Source organism: Parambassis ranga, chromosome 20 (assembly GCF_900634625.1).
Source record: "Parambassis ranga chromosome 20, fParRan2.1, whole genome shotgun sequence".
NCBI lineage: Eukaryota > Metazoa > Chordata > Actinopteri > Ambassidae > Parambassis > Parambassis ranga.
Genome location: NC_041040.1, coordinates 11,391,887 through 11,408,057, shown reverse-complemented (window position 1 = coordinate 11,408,057; position 16,171 = coordinate 11,391,887). Strand labels below are relative to the sequence as shown.

At 40.7% G+C, this 16,171-nt stretch overlaps 2 protein-coding genes across 3 annotated transcripts; both read right to left on the bottom strand.

The window, feature by feature from the left end:
- Positions 1-1,397: 1,397 nt before the first annotated feature.
- gyg1b (glycogenin 1b) lies at positions 1,398-10,445 on the bottom strand. 2 transcript variants are annotated; one of them, XM_028432439.1, is made up of 8 exons: positions 10,288-10,445; positions 8,620-8,755; positions 8,316-8,490; positions 8,046-8,208; positions 4,137-4,263; positions 3,112-3,328; positions 1,954-1,992; positions 1,398-1,737 (listed from the first exon to the last, which is right to left on the bottom strand). In XM_028432439.1, exons 1-8 carry the CDS (start codon positions 10,292-10,294, stop codon positions 1,588-1,590), a joined length of 1,014 nt encoding a protein of 337 aa, XP_028288240.1. In that variant the 5' UTR covers positions 10,295-10,445; the 3' UTR covers positions 1,398-1,587. The 2 variants fall into 2 exon arrangements, with proteins under 2 accessions (XP_028288240.1, XP_028288241.1); XM_028432440.1 differs by lacking the exon at positions 1,954-1,992.
- A 1,497-nt stretch (positions 10,446-11,942) lies between these two features.
- Positions 11,943-15,944, bottom strand: cpb1 (carboxypeptidase B1 (tissue)). Its single transcript, XM_028432437.1, has 11 exons — positions 15,807-15,944; positions 15,358-15,433; positions 15,028-15,152; positions 14,799-14,898; positions 14,608-14,709; positions 14,412-14,516; positions 14,226-14,336; positions 14,031-14,121; positions 13,356-13,558; positions 12,540-12,624; positions 11,943-12,329 (listed from the first exon to the last, which is right to left on the bottom strand). The coding sequence occupies exons 1-11, from the start codon at positions 15,905-15,907 to the stop codon at positions 12,142-12,144; spliced, it is 1,287 nt and encodes a 428-aa protein (XP_028288238.1). The 5' UTR covers positions 15,908-15,944; the 3' UTR covers positions 11,943-12,141.
- Between the last annotated feature and the right edge of the window lie 227 nt (positions 15,945-16,171).

Below are 16,171 nucleotides of genomic sequence, written 5' to 3'. Positions count from 1 at the left end.
TGTTTTAATGTCCATTAGAACCATAACGGTAAAAGCATATTTTGACGTTAGCCGCGCCCAAATATATTACACATTAGAAGGCAATGCAATAAAAGATGTGACTTTAATTTATGTTGTAAATTCTTAGAGGTTAGTACACTTTTTCTTGAGCCTGAAGAGGCTGTCAGCGGGATTGAAGCGAACCCGGAAGTAGTCTGGAGGTTAACATCTTGGCTCAGAAAATCTTTGACTCTGAAGTCTTCTATTAAACTGCACAGCTAGGTCACCACAAAGTAATATGTCTTTTCTTCATACGTTGGTTTTATATATTTAATTAAACTCAGTTGGGCACTAATCCTCGATTTAAATTTACTACAAACACCTAATTACAAATTGTACGCACTCACGTGACATCACGTAGGTGGGCGCGGTTAGCATCCAACCGGAAGTTAAACCTGCAACTCGCTAGGTGAGGACAACATAAAGCTGATTTTTGTTTTAGGCACGTTAAAAGTATTATACAACTCAAAGCTGAAAAGCACAGACTATTACATGAAAAACACTATATGTGTAAAGGATCTATTCTTTTTGTTGGAAATGGTTTGTCAGCTGGAGTTTGCACAACAAAAATGTAGTTGCTTAGCTAGTTTGTTGGCTGTTTTGTTTAGTTAGCAAAAGTAAGTAGCTTAAGGAAATGTCAACGTTTATATCATTATAAAGCTAAGTTAGCTTTGATCTTATTGTTAGCTATGATATAGCAGAGAATTAATTTATAACGCCAACAACAAAAATGTTTGAAATTTATATATAAATCCTAAAATCAGTTACTACTCACTCAATCACTTTATGCTAAATGAGGTATGCCACCACTCATTACATTATTATAGAAATGAATCAAATACAATATACAGTATATCCATGCGCAAATTGACCGACCATGAAGAAAGCCACCTGATCCAAAACTTTTAAGGAAGTTTTTATTGTTTCCAGATGAAAAATTTTGCCAACATCATAGTCAAGAAAAATGCCGTAGGTAAAAACCAGACCACCTACAGAGAAGCTGCTGCTCAAGAACTGATAGGATGAGGGCAGTAGAGTAGAGAGAGAGAGAGAGAGAGAGCAAGACACTAAGGCACTAAGGGACTACTGTATGTATTGCTAAGATGCCATACTATGGCTTTTAAAAGTGCTGTAAACATTTATTTCTATGTATAACAGAGGCAGTTTCAATTCAAAAAATTCTGAGAAAGAAAATATCAAGAAGGCTGCTAGGTGACTGCATACTGTAGTAAAAAACAAAAAGCAAAAAAATCATACACTGATAAAAAAGGCCCAGTTGAACTCTTGTTGCCGAGTATTGATTTGGGAAAAAAAAACATTGCAAATGGTTTTCTTCACAGTGTAGCAGAACAGATAGGTGTGTGTTTGACATTTTCCTTTATTTAAATTGCACTGTCTTTGGAGTATGGAACGGGTAGTGCTGGTGTAGACAGAAACAGGCGGGACAGGGAGGACAACTGCAGCCTGTTTTACAGTATTTTCTTGAAAGTTTGCAGTTTGTTAAACTAAAAAAATGCGTTTTTTTCAATTTCCCACATTATTCCTTCTTTATTTGAGAAAAGTGTCAAGCTTTCTCTTGATATTGTCAAATGAGTCCATTCCCATGTAGTCCGCCTGACCTTGCTCCCACTTCTCCTTCCGTTCCTCAGAGGACAGCAGGGGTTCGAGTGCCTGTGTGTCTGAGGAGCTGCTCATGCCCTGAGCAAAAACAAAATTAATGAATGAAACTGCACAGAAAACATTAATAAAGCATGGAACTTGCCATATGTACCCTTTTAAAAATTAATGGCCACACGCAAACATAAGTGAAAGCTCTGATTTTTAGAGGAAGAGCAGTAATAGCATGTAAAACAAAACGGAACAACAAATTGTTATTCATGGTTAAGGTACAACACCAAATCTTCTACTCCATACCTGTTCACTCTCAAAAGTGACCATGTCAGTGCACTGGAACTTTATGAGGTGAATATGAAGACAAAAAAGATGTGCATAAATTTACAGTACTTTGAGTATATAGTTCCAGACAGATTTACCTGTAGTAACAATGTACCACAAACCACCATACCATTTTACAGTAATGATTTACCAATCCCAGGTAGGAACACTTAAAAAACTTTAATGAGGCTAAATGAAATGAATAATGAATGAATAAACACAATGATTATTTTTCTGTAGTAAAAGAAAAGACCTAATACTCCCATTTCAGACCATAACACTGTGTGGTGTTAGTAATTGTTCTAGGTTTCTACACAACATAACTTGTTTTTGCAACCACTGCTAGCATTTAGAAAAAAAGTTTAGCATAGAATACTTTATTAATCCCTTTGGGAAGGTCCCTCAGGGAAATTCAGGAGGGGGTTTGAAGGTTCTTTTGCACTAGCTTCACTTTTTAGAAGCTAGGTCCACTTGTTTTATATAATTTTTTGTTGGAAACAGTAAACAAAAAAAGTTGTTAAACACATAAAAAAAAAAACAGTTTGACAGTGGGGGCGGAGCTAGAGGGTTGGTAGGGATAGCACGGGCCACCTCAGGTGATTGACAGGTCGCCTTGCAAGATGCACAAGAGAGAAATGAGGTATACAGACAGTGGGAATGGTGATTCAGCTTGCAACAACAGATGATTTTTTTGTTCATGTTATTCTATTCCTGTATTTGTATATCTATGTATATCAATATTCAGTTTTGTTAAAGGATGAGATCAAGTACTATATTTTTTTAATGTAAAGAGTGTCTTATTGATAACTATAATGATCACAAAAGTGTGTGTGCGTGAAAGAGAGAGATGCATCTGGATTATGACAATTGTCAAGAAGGTACCAGGTTAGAGAACCAGAATATTTTACTTATACTTACTAGTATATGGACCCTCTGATAAAGCCTTGCCCACCCTCTGGCCACCCCTTGTAAAAACGTCCTGTTCTGTTCTGATGTTTTTTTAAGCAAACTAGTCCATTGACAGCAATAAAATGATAACAGCAATAAAGTGATATAATAAAACAGGACTTAAACTTGAAATCTGTAACTGCTTTGGAAAGGACTCTTAGATTATGTTGTGTATTCAATGTTCCTTACCTCCACACATCCAGAGTGAAAAGGCTGGTCTCCATACTGCTCCTGGAGCATGGGCACCACAGCACTGGAGTACAGAACCCACCAGTCCAGGAGGAAGGTGGGATGTGAGGTGGCGTCCTCCACACTCCCTAAAATCCGTTTGGCTTTGGGGTCAAATGTGTAACTCCATGGCTTGGTCTTTCCCAGGAAATGGACCACCTTAGCATTTCCACCATACCTGAAATTAGGATCAGAATAGAGATCAGACACTAGACACAAAGATTTTGATCCATAAAAATCAATAGTAAAGTGTATTTGTGACATCTAGGTCCCTTAACTATTGATTGACAACCCTTACAGATATAGATGTCTTCTTAGCATTGGCAAACGGCATGTGTACTAGAAACTAGCCCTGTGGGGTTTGTTTAGTTGCATTTGCCAAACCTCTAAGCACTATTGCTGACAACTCCCAACAACTAAAGATATGTTTATCACCCCTGTCATTTTGATGTGGACGCCAGGAAATACCAAAACCTTAAAGCTTGTTGAGAGAGTTTGTTTCCAGAAGAGGTGTAGACGTAGAGATGTAGAGTGAATGAGATGGGGAGCTTAAGGCAACAGTACACAATGACAAGTCCTGAAGGCAAACATAAAAGGGCTTTAAATAAACTGCTCTATTTTAGGGCTTGGTATCAGCTGTTGGAGAGCTCAAGATGGATATCCAAGCCAGACAGCGGGCCTGCTGGGGGAACGCTACGGCTTAGCTGCTGGAATCTCACTGCTCATCTCATTCGTAACCTGATGTCACATCAAGATGGGACGACACATTCATGTGATCAGGTATCTGCTTACATCTTTGATTTTCATCCAACTAATTGGAAAGCAGTCACAGTGACACAGTGTATAGTATAACTTTGTAAGAATATATTGTCGCAATGTAATGTTCAAATTGCTTCTGTGAGTTCTGAACATTACACAACTTGAGTGACAGTCATCATATGACCGTTATGTAGAAATCATGACCTCCTTTGTAGACAGATACTCACTGCTTGAATGCTGGAAGGTAAGTGTAGATGGCTATGCTGCTGAGGTTGTAAATGAAGGGGAGGTGTTTTGATATATCAGCTGTTGCCCAGTTGCCGAAGAAGCCATTCAAAACACCTTGGTCTCCTCCTGCAACACAAGACATGTTTCAAACGGTCATTATGAGTTGATGGTTAGGGAGACCTAGTGAACATGAAGAGGTTCTTGGTAAATGGGGCATGGGTACTTTTACCAGCTCTGATAGAACAGCAGTATACTTATTATCATTTGAATATTAGACAATGGCTGTTCCAGGGTTATACTTTCCATATACGATACATTTGACAAAGACCTTGTTATCAAAGGGGGATGCTTTGTGAGGATATCCATGTACTCTACCCACTTATTTGTGGACTTGACTGTGTGGCCAATAGCTACAAAGGCATCAGCATCCAAGCTTAGGTGGCATTAACACTTTCTACATCTGGAAATAGAGACATGTGTTTCATCATCAGAGGGTGAGCACATCCTCTGTATATATGGTCTGTTGTTACCACTGGCTCAGTGCGGTCATTCAATATATGTACCAGGACATATAGACATTTTGTTATGTTTCCCTGCAAATTCCGATGTTTTTATATACTTTTTTTAACTTACAAAGAACTTTAACAACAGAAAATCTGGTCTACACTGCACTCAGTTCAGCGTGAAATGATGAGCACACCTTTGACAGACAGATTTGGTAACCTTTCTGCTCACACCCAGCAATCTGCTGACAAGCAGGCTTTTATGAAACATTCCCATTCATTCAGACCTTATAACTAGATTTTTTTCTTCTTCTACTGATTAATGTGGAATGCAGCTGTCTGACTGGCTACAAGCTGCTGGAAGTGATTGGCCTCATAAAAAGTCGTGCTCCTGCACACTGTAGATTTGTTGTGAGTGTAGCTGTATTAAAGGTTAAAGAGACATGCTGTTCAGAACACTCCAATCACCTGCACTTTACTGTTGCCACCCTACTCTCCAGTGATAGCAAAAGGGATATGCTATTTACAGTATATATAAATATACACCAGTGAGGATTTATTCAACTGACTTCTGTTTGTTCACTGGCCTCAAACACTGCATAACTATTATAATGACTGTCTGATTCAATCATATAGGAAAGATGTCAGATTGTTTTTGAACTTATGCATAAATGCAAAAATTATTGTTAGACTGCTGTGTAACAGTGCTGAATCATTATTTCTGCAGTTTTATAAAATAGATTTTTTTTTGTAAATTAACATATTGTAATTGCTTTTCTCAGGTGCTGCTCTGCACCAGTATCAAAACATTCCATCCACCTCCTTTCAGCAGTCAATTTTAAATAATACAAGTAGACAGCTTTGAAAGTCTCTCTCTCTCTCTCTCTCTCTCTGTTGCTGACATAAATTAACATTGCCCTCTGGGTTAACACTCATCTAAAAGTTTGCACTTGATTTTCCTCAGCTCCTTGTTGCCCAATTGGAGCGCTAGACAGCCACTTGCCCCTCACTTGATTTGGCTAATTTAGAACTGGGGCAGCCATTCACATGGCAGTGACTTACATAAACAAAGAACTCGAGATACTTTGGGGTGCAGGAATGCATTTGCTCTTAAATAGGTCACTTTGTTAAATCAAGCCTCATCAGATCCCCTTTTTCCCTTTAACAACTCTGATACATCATGACAGCTGCAGTCCGAATGTTAACTTTTAAAGCCTAGCAGCAACAACAGGTACACAAGCTCATTGACAGCTGTAGCTGTGTTGCCGTTAGGTGAGTCACTGAATTGACACTGGCACAAGATGAGAAACTGGCCATTAACAGTATGTCAACATGTAGCTCTTGAAAAGGCAGTTTGTGAAAGCGCAGAGTGCTGCAGTTTTAAATAACTGTTGTTTGTACGAACCCACAGCCTCCTCTGGGTATTTCAAAACTTAATATGGGGCTGAGTATCTTCATTTTGAGGGGATGAGCAGAGCTCAGCAAGAATGTCCATCTAACTCTGCCAGTTTGTTTTGGCAGCAGACGACACTGAAGCCACAGATGCAGATAGAGCCTCTGGGTACAACTGCTCATTTTCTTTTCCTCAGCTATTTTTCAGTATCAGCCACAGTCTACAGAGACACAGAAAGCTACACATGTATGTCCTGTATTCCATGTAGTAGAGTGGAACTGAAATGCTAAAGGTCAAAGAAACTTCAACTCATGCCCCAGTGCATATGAAAAGACTGTCCACGGCTATAAATAAGACAGCTTTACCCATTAGCATGCCATCCGGCCTACAGACACCAGCATCACACTGAATTACGAAGCAGAAAAATATAAATACAATCATGACAGTAATGATTAAATGAGTTTTTTAATTGAGAAAGGGAGTCCTGGAAAAATGAAGTCTTTTGTATGTGGTTATGATTGTGATGTGCAGAGCTCTAGCCAACAAACACTTGTAGCAGCCAGAATGAGTCGGCACTTGAAAGCTTTGGCCCATATTAAAGCAAACTAATTGGTTTTTCCAATGAACTCCCATCCTAATGGAATCTCTTTCACAGTTTCACAAGGGAAAAGGCTTGTCATCGGATGTTAACATGATTCAGTGCCACTAACAAGGACAAGGCACTCCACTTCCCGGTATAAATTGCATTGTAGCTTATTCTACAGCTTTAGCATCTTCTTTTTTTTCTTTGGTTATTTATTTTTGACGCATCCTTTTCTTTAAAAAGCTGATCAATTTATTGTTAAAACATGGGGCCTTTATCCATATATTGTGGTCCTCAGCACTAAAGTTACTTTTGTCAAATGACCTAACGTATGGCCATCAGTTAGGTCATTTACAGATGACCACCTGAGATTTGTGTGACTTCCTGCCATGCCGATCCTGGCATATCTTTGTTTATAATGGCAGTGTGTGACTTCTCCAAGCCAATAAAAAATTTGCCAAAGAGGTGATGTGTATGTGGGGATGAAATGGGCGGGGACACCTGCGCAGACGGCTTATGACCTAAGATGGCATTTGAAGCAGTTATGACCTTAAAAATGTAAAACAAATAAAACTGTCTGTTTTGCTGTTCTTGGTGAATTGTTGGCTCCTTCCAGCTTGGAATGAAAGCTGCACATAGCATTGTAAAAAAAACTTGCTGGGTACATCAGAAGGAATGTAAATTCAGCTGAGGTGATGTAATAGTATATTTTAGCAGGTCTTCTTGTGAGTGAGTGTTCTGTTCTGTCGTGGCAAATCGTCTGCTGGATTTCACTTTGGAGTGTTAGCATTTCAGCTGGCTTATGTTAGGTTATGCCTTTTTGGGGAAGGCAGAGGTGGTAAATGTGTAGTATGTGAGAACCGCAGCATGGACCGGTGATCTTTTTAGACTCTGATTTGAGAAGAGCCCTTCACTAAACCTGATCTAGAGCCAAACCTATGACCACAATTCACTTACAGTAAGCTGTGCAGAGAAGACATGCTGAATGTCAACCAGGACTCTGTGCAAAACCGGGCCTCTTAAATTTAACCTCCACCCCACCCCAGTGAGCCCCTGAGAATAACTCAGCAGAGCTAGAAGGTCTCTGACAGGAGGGCCTTGTGTCCCAGCAGTGTGCTTGATAAAGGCCTTACTTAGAGCAAAAGATAAACAGGCTTGGTTGAACATCATGTTTCCAAAAATGTAATATCACTGGTTAGAGCCTGTTTGAATACCACTGAAAAATTATATGTTTGTGAAGTGACTCCAGCTACATGTATTACATCCTTGGCAGTTAAATGCCACTGACTTTAGAAAACTTGTATGGACAGATTATCTGATATCAACATAAATACATACAAGATTTGTTTTGATAAGAGCCTCAAAATGAATCCTCTACTGTATCAGTCTTTAAACCAGCCAGATTTGGGGCAAATGAAATACAGCTTACCGTCAAAGCTGCCATGTTCTGTAGAATACTGAAGCAGTTTGCCATAAGTCTCCATAGATGGACAAAAAACAAACACACCAGAGTTGAAGCAGTCAGGCCATCCGGGGTCAGGAGCAGCTGACAGTTCCTCTCTGTCAAACAGCTCATCTATATTTTGAAGCACCTTGGATGCAGACACAAACAAATACAGACAGACCGACATGTTTTTACACAGCTGTAATGTGGAGCATTTTTCTTTTCTCCTGATGAATAACCTTAAGCTAGTCTCACCAGTGTGTCTGCATCCATGAAAACACATTTGGAGTAATGTGTGAGCGTCCAGCAGTGCAGTTTGGTGAAGGTGACGCCCAGGTCAGGCCTCTTCATCATGGCCAGGTGTGCCGTGTCGCCGCTGTCCAACACGTCCACCAGCCTCACCTCGTCATAGATCCTCCTCAGCACGGCCCTAATGATTTACAGTACTATGAAATGAAGCGCCATCAACCATCCAGGTGGAAAAGAAGAACTGACAGGAGCACTGACAGGTGCGATCCAGAAATGTTGTGCCACTGGTTGTAGGGTTAAGGTTTCTTACCGGCATGGCTCTGACAGCTGTGGACCAATGAGTGCCACCAGTTTCTTGGATGTATTGTGGTTACGGAGGGACTTGCCCAACACCATGGCACCCCGGGCGTAGCTGTCATTGGTAGCCAGCGTCACAAAGGCCTGATCTGTTGAGACACAATGACATTTTTAACATGTACGATTCCACCTATATATAACATAAGCAGAGTAACACAAGTGTAAAGGGGCACTTGAGGTCAGGTTGTGGTGTTTACAGTGCAGTATACAGAAACTTCTAACTTAGGTGGAAGATTTATTTTCAGTAAAATAAGCCTTGAGTGCTGTGTAAAAGACTTTGTTTTCAGTCTGCTGCCTATTCTGTACCACAACCTCCAACTGCAGAGAGGAAAATCTGTCAGCTACCTGCCAAGTCATGCCTCGGAACAATGACTTGCCTGTGAGAGGATGCATAAACTGAAATGATGAAATCAGCATGGCAGCTGAGATGGTTGTGTGACTGTAGCATGCCAACAGGAATCCCCCTGGTACCACTGTGTGCTACCAATAATGGGCAAACAAACAGGAGGCGGAGTACGTCTGAAACGCTAACAGGCTCGGAGTTTCTATCGTTTTGGGCCAGTCAGAGCACAATGTTCCCATTGCCGAACTTGCCAGGAAAAGCAGTTCTGTCTGGCAGCCACACCTCCTCTCTCTCACGCCCCCTTTCCAATTGGTAGAACCAGAGCTGTAGTATTAGTACATGTACCCTAACCTGAAACACATGGTTAATAAAGGGCTGGAGAATTGGCTCCAACACAGTTTGGGATTTGGTCCAGGCTTGTATTTTGGCTGAGGGGACATAAGCTGAGTTATGGAAAAACATACAGGAGCACAGTGGTTCTCAAACTAAGAACAAGGAACCTAAAATAGGTCATACCAATAAGTATGGAAGCTCATTATTACCAAAAAGATTCTGTAAGCAATTATAATAATCATATACACATACATATCAATGCTTATCTCTGAAAATGACAAATGTCAAAATAATGATTTAATATTGCAAAATGATGACTTGGTACATCATAATAATGAGACAGCATCCTTATAAAAGGACTTCATGTCTCAATGTTTGCCTTAATATATCAAAAATAATGGCCTAGTCTCTCAGAAGAATGTGAAATAGTGACTGTCGGACAAATCTTTTCTAAATATTTTTTCAATTCTTAAAATAATGACATGTAGTATCTCATAATAATGGGAAATGTCTTCAAAGTGGACACAGGCTCATGTTTCCTTTCAAACTGATTTATTGAAATATTTAAACATACTATGATGTGATTTTAACAAGATCTCATATTAACATTTTCCCGTCACACTGGCTAATTAGGCGTCCAGTAATGTGGCTACTTTAGACAGTTTTAAAAAGAAGTATAATATAATTCGATATAAATAGTTTAGTATGTCAAAAGGTGTATTAAAAGCATACCGGAGATCAGTTTACACTGACATCTCTGTCAGCTGGTCACTGTCGCAGGTAACAAACTACACAACAAGTCAGAATGCAGCAAATAAAACGAGTCACTAATGGAGCGAGCTGCTGTACAAACACAACAACCCAACAACAACAGAAAACACATTAGACAAGAGCAGCTCCGCGAAACTTTGGAGGCGTCGTGTGAAAAGTGAAAATGTTACGTACCAGCCATGACTGACGAGTAAGTCGAAGCTACGCTGTAGCCCGGACTTGAAGACGGCAGCTTTGCGAGGGGAAAGGACTGCCTAAATATACAGAGGTGGATTTATACCAGCATGACAGCGGCCAGACTCAGCGTCATGTGACGGACGGTCTCCCCACACACCCACCTGCTCCCAACATGAGCCGCCCTCCTCACACACACACACACACAGTGCACATCCCAGTTCAGGGGGTTCAGTCACTCACTACACAAAATCAAAAGTTAGTTTCTCTGGACAGACCTGATGTTCTAATTGTGCTCTCGTTTTGTACTTAACGTGGAGAAATAAGTGTAAACCCTGCGAGCCATGAGTCTGACAGTTCAGAACAAAACTCTGCAACCTTGACCTTTCAAACAACTGACAAATAGCTGCTGCCTGAAGCGGTGTCATCTTCACTGAATGGAGCAATAACAGCGATGAGAGATTGAGTTCAGGAACAAGACGTCCCATAACCAACATTTGACTATTTGTCGCCATCTAGTGGAATAATGACTTCACAGCAAGGCAAACAGTAGCTGTGAAGGTCAGTGGCCCCACTGTATTACACAACAGTGGATTATTTTTAGTGGTCAGTACAGTAGAGCTTTTGTGTAAGTAGCAAAGTGGCAGGGTGCTATTAGAAATGATAGTGAGGAGAGGATGAGCTGCACTTAATCTTACATTTAAATTAAAATAAATTAACATATTTGTGGTGATGAATAATGTGCAGTGGAAGTAAGAGCTTAGTAGAAATGGAAAAAACCAGGAAAGTAAGAAAACTTAATCTATAGGAAGGCTTTCATTGGACAGCTAATAAAAAGCAAAGGGTTAATGCAGAATGTTAAAATAATAATAATAACAACAACAATACTAATGCTTATAATAAAAAATATTATAATATATAACAAACCTTTTAACCTGATGATGAGTACTAGACTTTAACAAGTCACCGCATATTAAACATGTGTATCTAAGCAGGTCTGTCTCTTTTTAAGGTCCCCTGGAAATGTTTCTGTTTTGTGTAGTTCAGTAATATGCAATGTTGTCATAATTTTGTATATTTATGTAGTTTCTTAGAGTGTATTCATCTTAGCCACAGTAATGATTGTTTGTAAGAATTGTTTCTTGATACATTGTATACAAAAGAGTTGCTTGGCATTGTAGTTTTTTTCAATCTACAGTTGTTATGATATTAAAAAAAGCAGCTATTGATGTTCACCTTTGCACACTCCAGTCCAGAATGTGTGCCAGTGCGGTTAAATTTCCTGCTGGTCTTTGGCCCCTTTATTTTCTCCACTCAGGCAGATGCTTGGCAGAGTGGACACGCTGCCAAGGAGTACTCTGTGGTCGTCACGTACTGTGCTGCTCGACTGAAATCCTAAAACACTGATACTCCCACCCACCCAACCTTCAGCTACTGGAGCAGAGCCATGTGCACATGGGGGGATCACTGGGGTACAGTAAATTAGAGCATCCTTTTGTTTCATGTGTACTGTAGGCTGTCTGCATGGTTAAATTTCAGTGTGTGAAGTCTTATTTTATTCAATGTACATCTCTGTTCTGTTGTATATTTTCATACAAATGCTTCCGTACTAGAAGCTAAATTATCATATAAGCATAAAAACTTGATTCAGTATGTGGGGATGGATCATTGATTTTATTGTTTGCACTCATCTTGACATTCTGTCAAGCACAGTGAGGAGACATGGCGGGTGGTGGCCGTATCCATGGATACGGGCAGGAGATGGCTGAGAGGTTGGAGGGGGCTGGTATGGGGGGTTGGTACAGAGAAGCAGAGTTGGCAGGGGTCCTGGCAGTTCCGCTTTTTTTTTTTTTTTTAATAGAGGTTCTTCTGCACGTAGGCGGCAATGTACTTGACGGCCAGCATGGTCTCCTCGCATGTGGGCTTGATCTGAGACTCGGGCAGCAGGAAGCCATAACGACCAGTGTCACGCAACTCAAAGGTGTAGGAGTATTTCACTCCCAGGTCGTAGGCCCAGTCGTCAGAGCCTCCAGCAGCAGGGTCTGAGGGCAGATAAGGGGAGGGGGATTATTCAGAGAGGGATATGCTGATGAGCCCAGACAGTCTGGATGTGGGTTTATACATGTACCCTTCATCCTTACTGCGTTTTAGGGCCACATCTCAGTATGTAAAACATTACTGACAATAATAGATTCACAGAATATCTCTCTACATAGACCAACACGGATGCATTAATTGCTGAGTATACTCACAGATAGTTGTAGCACCAGGTCCGCTGGTGTAGCGGGTGCCATACAGACTACGCAGAGCAGCAGAAGCTCCCTCAGCAACCTTCATCTACAACAGGGACAGACAAAATTAAAGGGCCGATTAGTGGGGTTTTGACCATATAAGTACAAGTACACGTCCTTTTCTCTGCAGCGTCCATCATCTATTGCAATTGTAAAACCAGACAAAACATTTTACCGATATTAAAAAAAAATAGTAAAAGGTTTTGGTGAGTTCTGAGGGAGGAAATGAAACCTCCAGAGAAATGCACACGCAGGAAATGATATTTCTGGATGGACATATGAGTTATGACAGATCCAAGAAGTTCTTTTGTTCTGTAAAGTATGGTTAGAAGACAGTCCTAAATTATTAGTGAGTAATAAGAGAGGAGGAGATGTGTGATCTGGCTCAGTTAGATGTGTGAGAGCTGCAGCCCGGGTGTGAGTGTTAACTGTGCAGCACTTGGACACCCCAGTGAGAGGTAAAAGAGCCATGAGAATGAGGCAGGGCAGGGAGTAAATGATTTGCAGCAGCGAAGTGAGACCCTTAGATAAGAATCACACAGTAATGGGACTGGGCTGAGTTCTATTAAGCCTTTGGAAACACCTTTACATGTTATAATAAGATTGTATTATATTCACATTATATAGTGTAAGCTCCTACTTGGACATCATAGTCTGCCTTTAATGGGCAAATTTCCTGTATAGATTATTTTCAAGTCTACTACACTACAGTGATGCATGTGACACTGCAGTGATGAATAATTATCTGTTGATTGTGATTCAGCTTTATGTACTGACCAGCTCACTGTGGTGTGCGGCCAACTCATAGGTGTAGGAGTAGGGGAAGAGCAGCAGCTGAGAGTAGGAGTGGATGGTGATGTAGGACTTGATGATGGATTTGTTCCTGCGGATGAAGTCGGCGACGTTCTTGACCTCAATTTCGGACTCAGGAGAGTATCCGCAGAAGGTGTCGCTGCAGGGGTTGCTGGAGGCTCCAATGGCTGCAATGACAGTGCAGAAAATCATTAATGATGCATTTCTTTGTCAACTTTTTGTCATCAGACAGATTGTTTCACAAACAGGAGGTGTGAGTGTTTACTAGGCAGAGACGCTTTAATGAAAGAGGCTGCCACCTTGCATTTTGGGAATGATTTAAGACTCATAGTGGGGGCTTACATTCTTCTTTGTGAGATTAGGTGTGATGATGGCCACCGAGACGCCATCTGATTAGTCTGTGTTCGATGGTAACAGACAGATGGTTTATCCAATCTCCTGCCAAGTTTTTTTTTTTCTAAGTGGCTGCCCTTTTCCAAACAGTTTCAAGGAGCAGCTTCTCTGACAGTTCAGTGTAAAAACCATCTGGTGCATCAGGCCTCTGCTGCAGAGATTTTAAATATTATATTGTTGCACCACAACTGTACAGTATTGTACAGTGCTGCGGCACTGTTTATTGTAATCCTGTGCTGCACTTACTGCACCAGCCAGCGTTGAAGTTCCTGTTGGGATCAGCTCCAATGCAGCTGGATCCAGATTTCCTGGAGCGAGTCTTTCTCCACATCCTGTTCTGAAATTCCCAAGTGGACACAACAGCACATGTCAGACAAACATTTCTTAAGATAAACGGCGCAGCATGGCTTTTAGTTTCAGCAAGACTTGATTGTAACATACGCTCTTGTGGGTAAAGTCGTAGCCATCAACGTTGAAGACGGGCAGAACGAAGACATCCATCTGGTTGAGCAGGCTGGTCATCTGAGAATCACTGCCGTAGGTGGACAGAGCCTGAGGAAGATCGAAAAAAAGCTCAGTGCAGTAATCAGTGAAAGCTTGTATACATGTTTCAAGTGCTTTCTTTACCTCCTTGACAAACCACTGGCAGAAGGCAGGAGAGATCCACTCTCTGGCGTGGATACCACAGTCCATGAAGATGGCAGGCTTGGTAGAGCTTGTCTTCTTACCAAGCTGTGTTTGTGAAAGGCAATCATGAAACATTCAGTGGACTAAAATATATATATTGATATTCATTTTTGGAAAGCAGGTGAGCCTGACGTACCTTGAGAACAATCATGGGGCGTCCCTCGTAAGTGTTTCCAATCACCTGCTTGCTGATCAGACTAGGATTAGAGGAGGAAATTGAGGCAATCCAGGACTGGATCTGAAATCAGAAGAAAATAATACATAAAGACTTAGAAGAAGGGTCTAATCAGCACTGTGAACAGAGCTGCTGATGTTTTTGACTCCTACATCGTTCCAGGTGTTGTACTTGGTGTAGCTGTGAGCTCTGGGAGAGGCCCCACTGTCAGTCTGGGCATTGATGGCTTCCTGAACATCCTCAATAAGAATCCTAAGGAGGGATTTAAACAAAAGTGTCAGACCATCGTCTGAAAAAATATTCACGACATTTAATTCCATACAAATCGAGTGGAAATCACATAGGTGCTTTCCCTCTCTACATATGTATCTAATGACATACTCATGCTCCATGTCACTCTGCTGGAGGATGGTGTACACCATACTGAGATACATGCCAGGCACATGGATGTCCACATCGATGTCAATAGTCACCAACATAGCATCATCAGGGGCCCACATGTCAACCTGCAGATGGCGCCAGAGTCAAAGATTTGAACAGTGCAACGCTCAGTGGAGAAATTGTTAGTGTTTAGTAGTGATGAGTATGAGGTACATGTTCTCCATATAAAATGTTTCAGTTAAATAGCTCTTAGAACCATCAGCAAACAATGTAAACACCCATAATGGTAGAGGACAGCAGTGAAAGGTGTGAATAAAACCAGACAGGTACTTTAATGTTCTTGGCCAGCTCCCTGATGAGGGTCACATGTTCATCAAGCACAGGCTTCAGACGGATGACTTTGTCTCTATAGAAACAAAGACAGAGACACCATAAACACGACATACACATACATGGTGGTCCATATTAATAAACAGTCCCTTTACTCCCCAATGACTACATTTTTTACAAGAGCCACATCTTTTCTAAAACTGAGCTTGTTCACTATATTTTGTTGCTAATATTTATAATTAAATCATTTTACTTTTCTGTTAATGTACTTTTAGTAAATTCGGAATACTTTTTTACTTTTTTTTTTTTTTACATAATTTTTTTTTACTTTTTACAACACCCCCAAAATGCCGTCAAAATACACATACATACATAAATATTTATTAAATTTCTTTGTATTGTCCATAATTCCCAAAGGCTATGTTGTTTCAGTAAAGTTAAATATTTACCCCTCAAAGCGTGTGACCTCAGCCAGGGCAACAGCCACCAAACCAAAAAACAGGAGGACCTTCATGTTGGCAGTGATGCTGACTTCACCTGTGGACAGCATTTATAACACCACAGCCTGCTGCCCATCCACCAATCCCAAGCCAAGCTAAAAGATCCAGTCCTATTCATCTGATATTTTTACAGACTACGCCTACATGATGCACAGTGAATGATTAATAAATGTTAGAGGTGTGCAGTAAAACTCGGTGGTCAAGGTCACTTGATTTTGATTCCTAATAGCTGTTTAATCTTCGATCAGCTGTTACTTTTAGAGGTTGACTAGATGTTTTCATGACTAAAATCGTGTCAAGCGGGCCTCTTTTAG

What these genes read in the sequence shown, in the direction of transcription:
- cpb1 (XM_028432437.1), bottom strand. Translation starts at nt 15,907, where the DNA reads ATGCTGTCCACAGGTGAAGTCAGCATCACTGCCAACATGAAGGTCCTC. An exon ending in GAGGTCACACGCTTTGAGGG is followed by an intron (nt 15,434 to 15,806) that starts GTAAATATTTAA and finishes TTGTTTCTATAG; the next exon opens with AGACAAAGTCATCCGTCTGA. An exon ending in GCCAGTGGTTTGTCAAGGAG is followed by an intron (nt 14,337 to 14,411) that starts GTAAAGAAAGCA and finishes GATCTTCCTCAG; the next exon opens with GCTCTGTCCACCTACGGCAG.
- gyg1b (XM_028432439.1), bottom strand. An exon ending in CAGCTGTCAGAGCCATGCCG is followed by an intron (nt 8,491 to 8,619) that starts GTAAGAAACCTT and finishes GTAAATCATTAG; the next exon opens with GGCCGTGCTGAGGAGGATCT. An exon ending in AGAACATGGCAGCTTTGACG is followed by an intron (nt 4,264 to 8,045) that starts GTAAGCTGTATT and finishes CTTGTGTTGCAG; the next exon opens with GAGGAGACCAAGGTGTTTTG.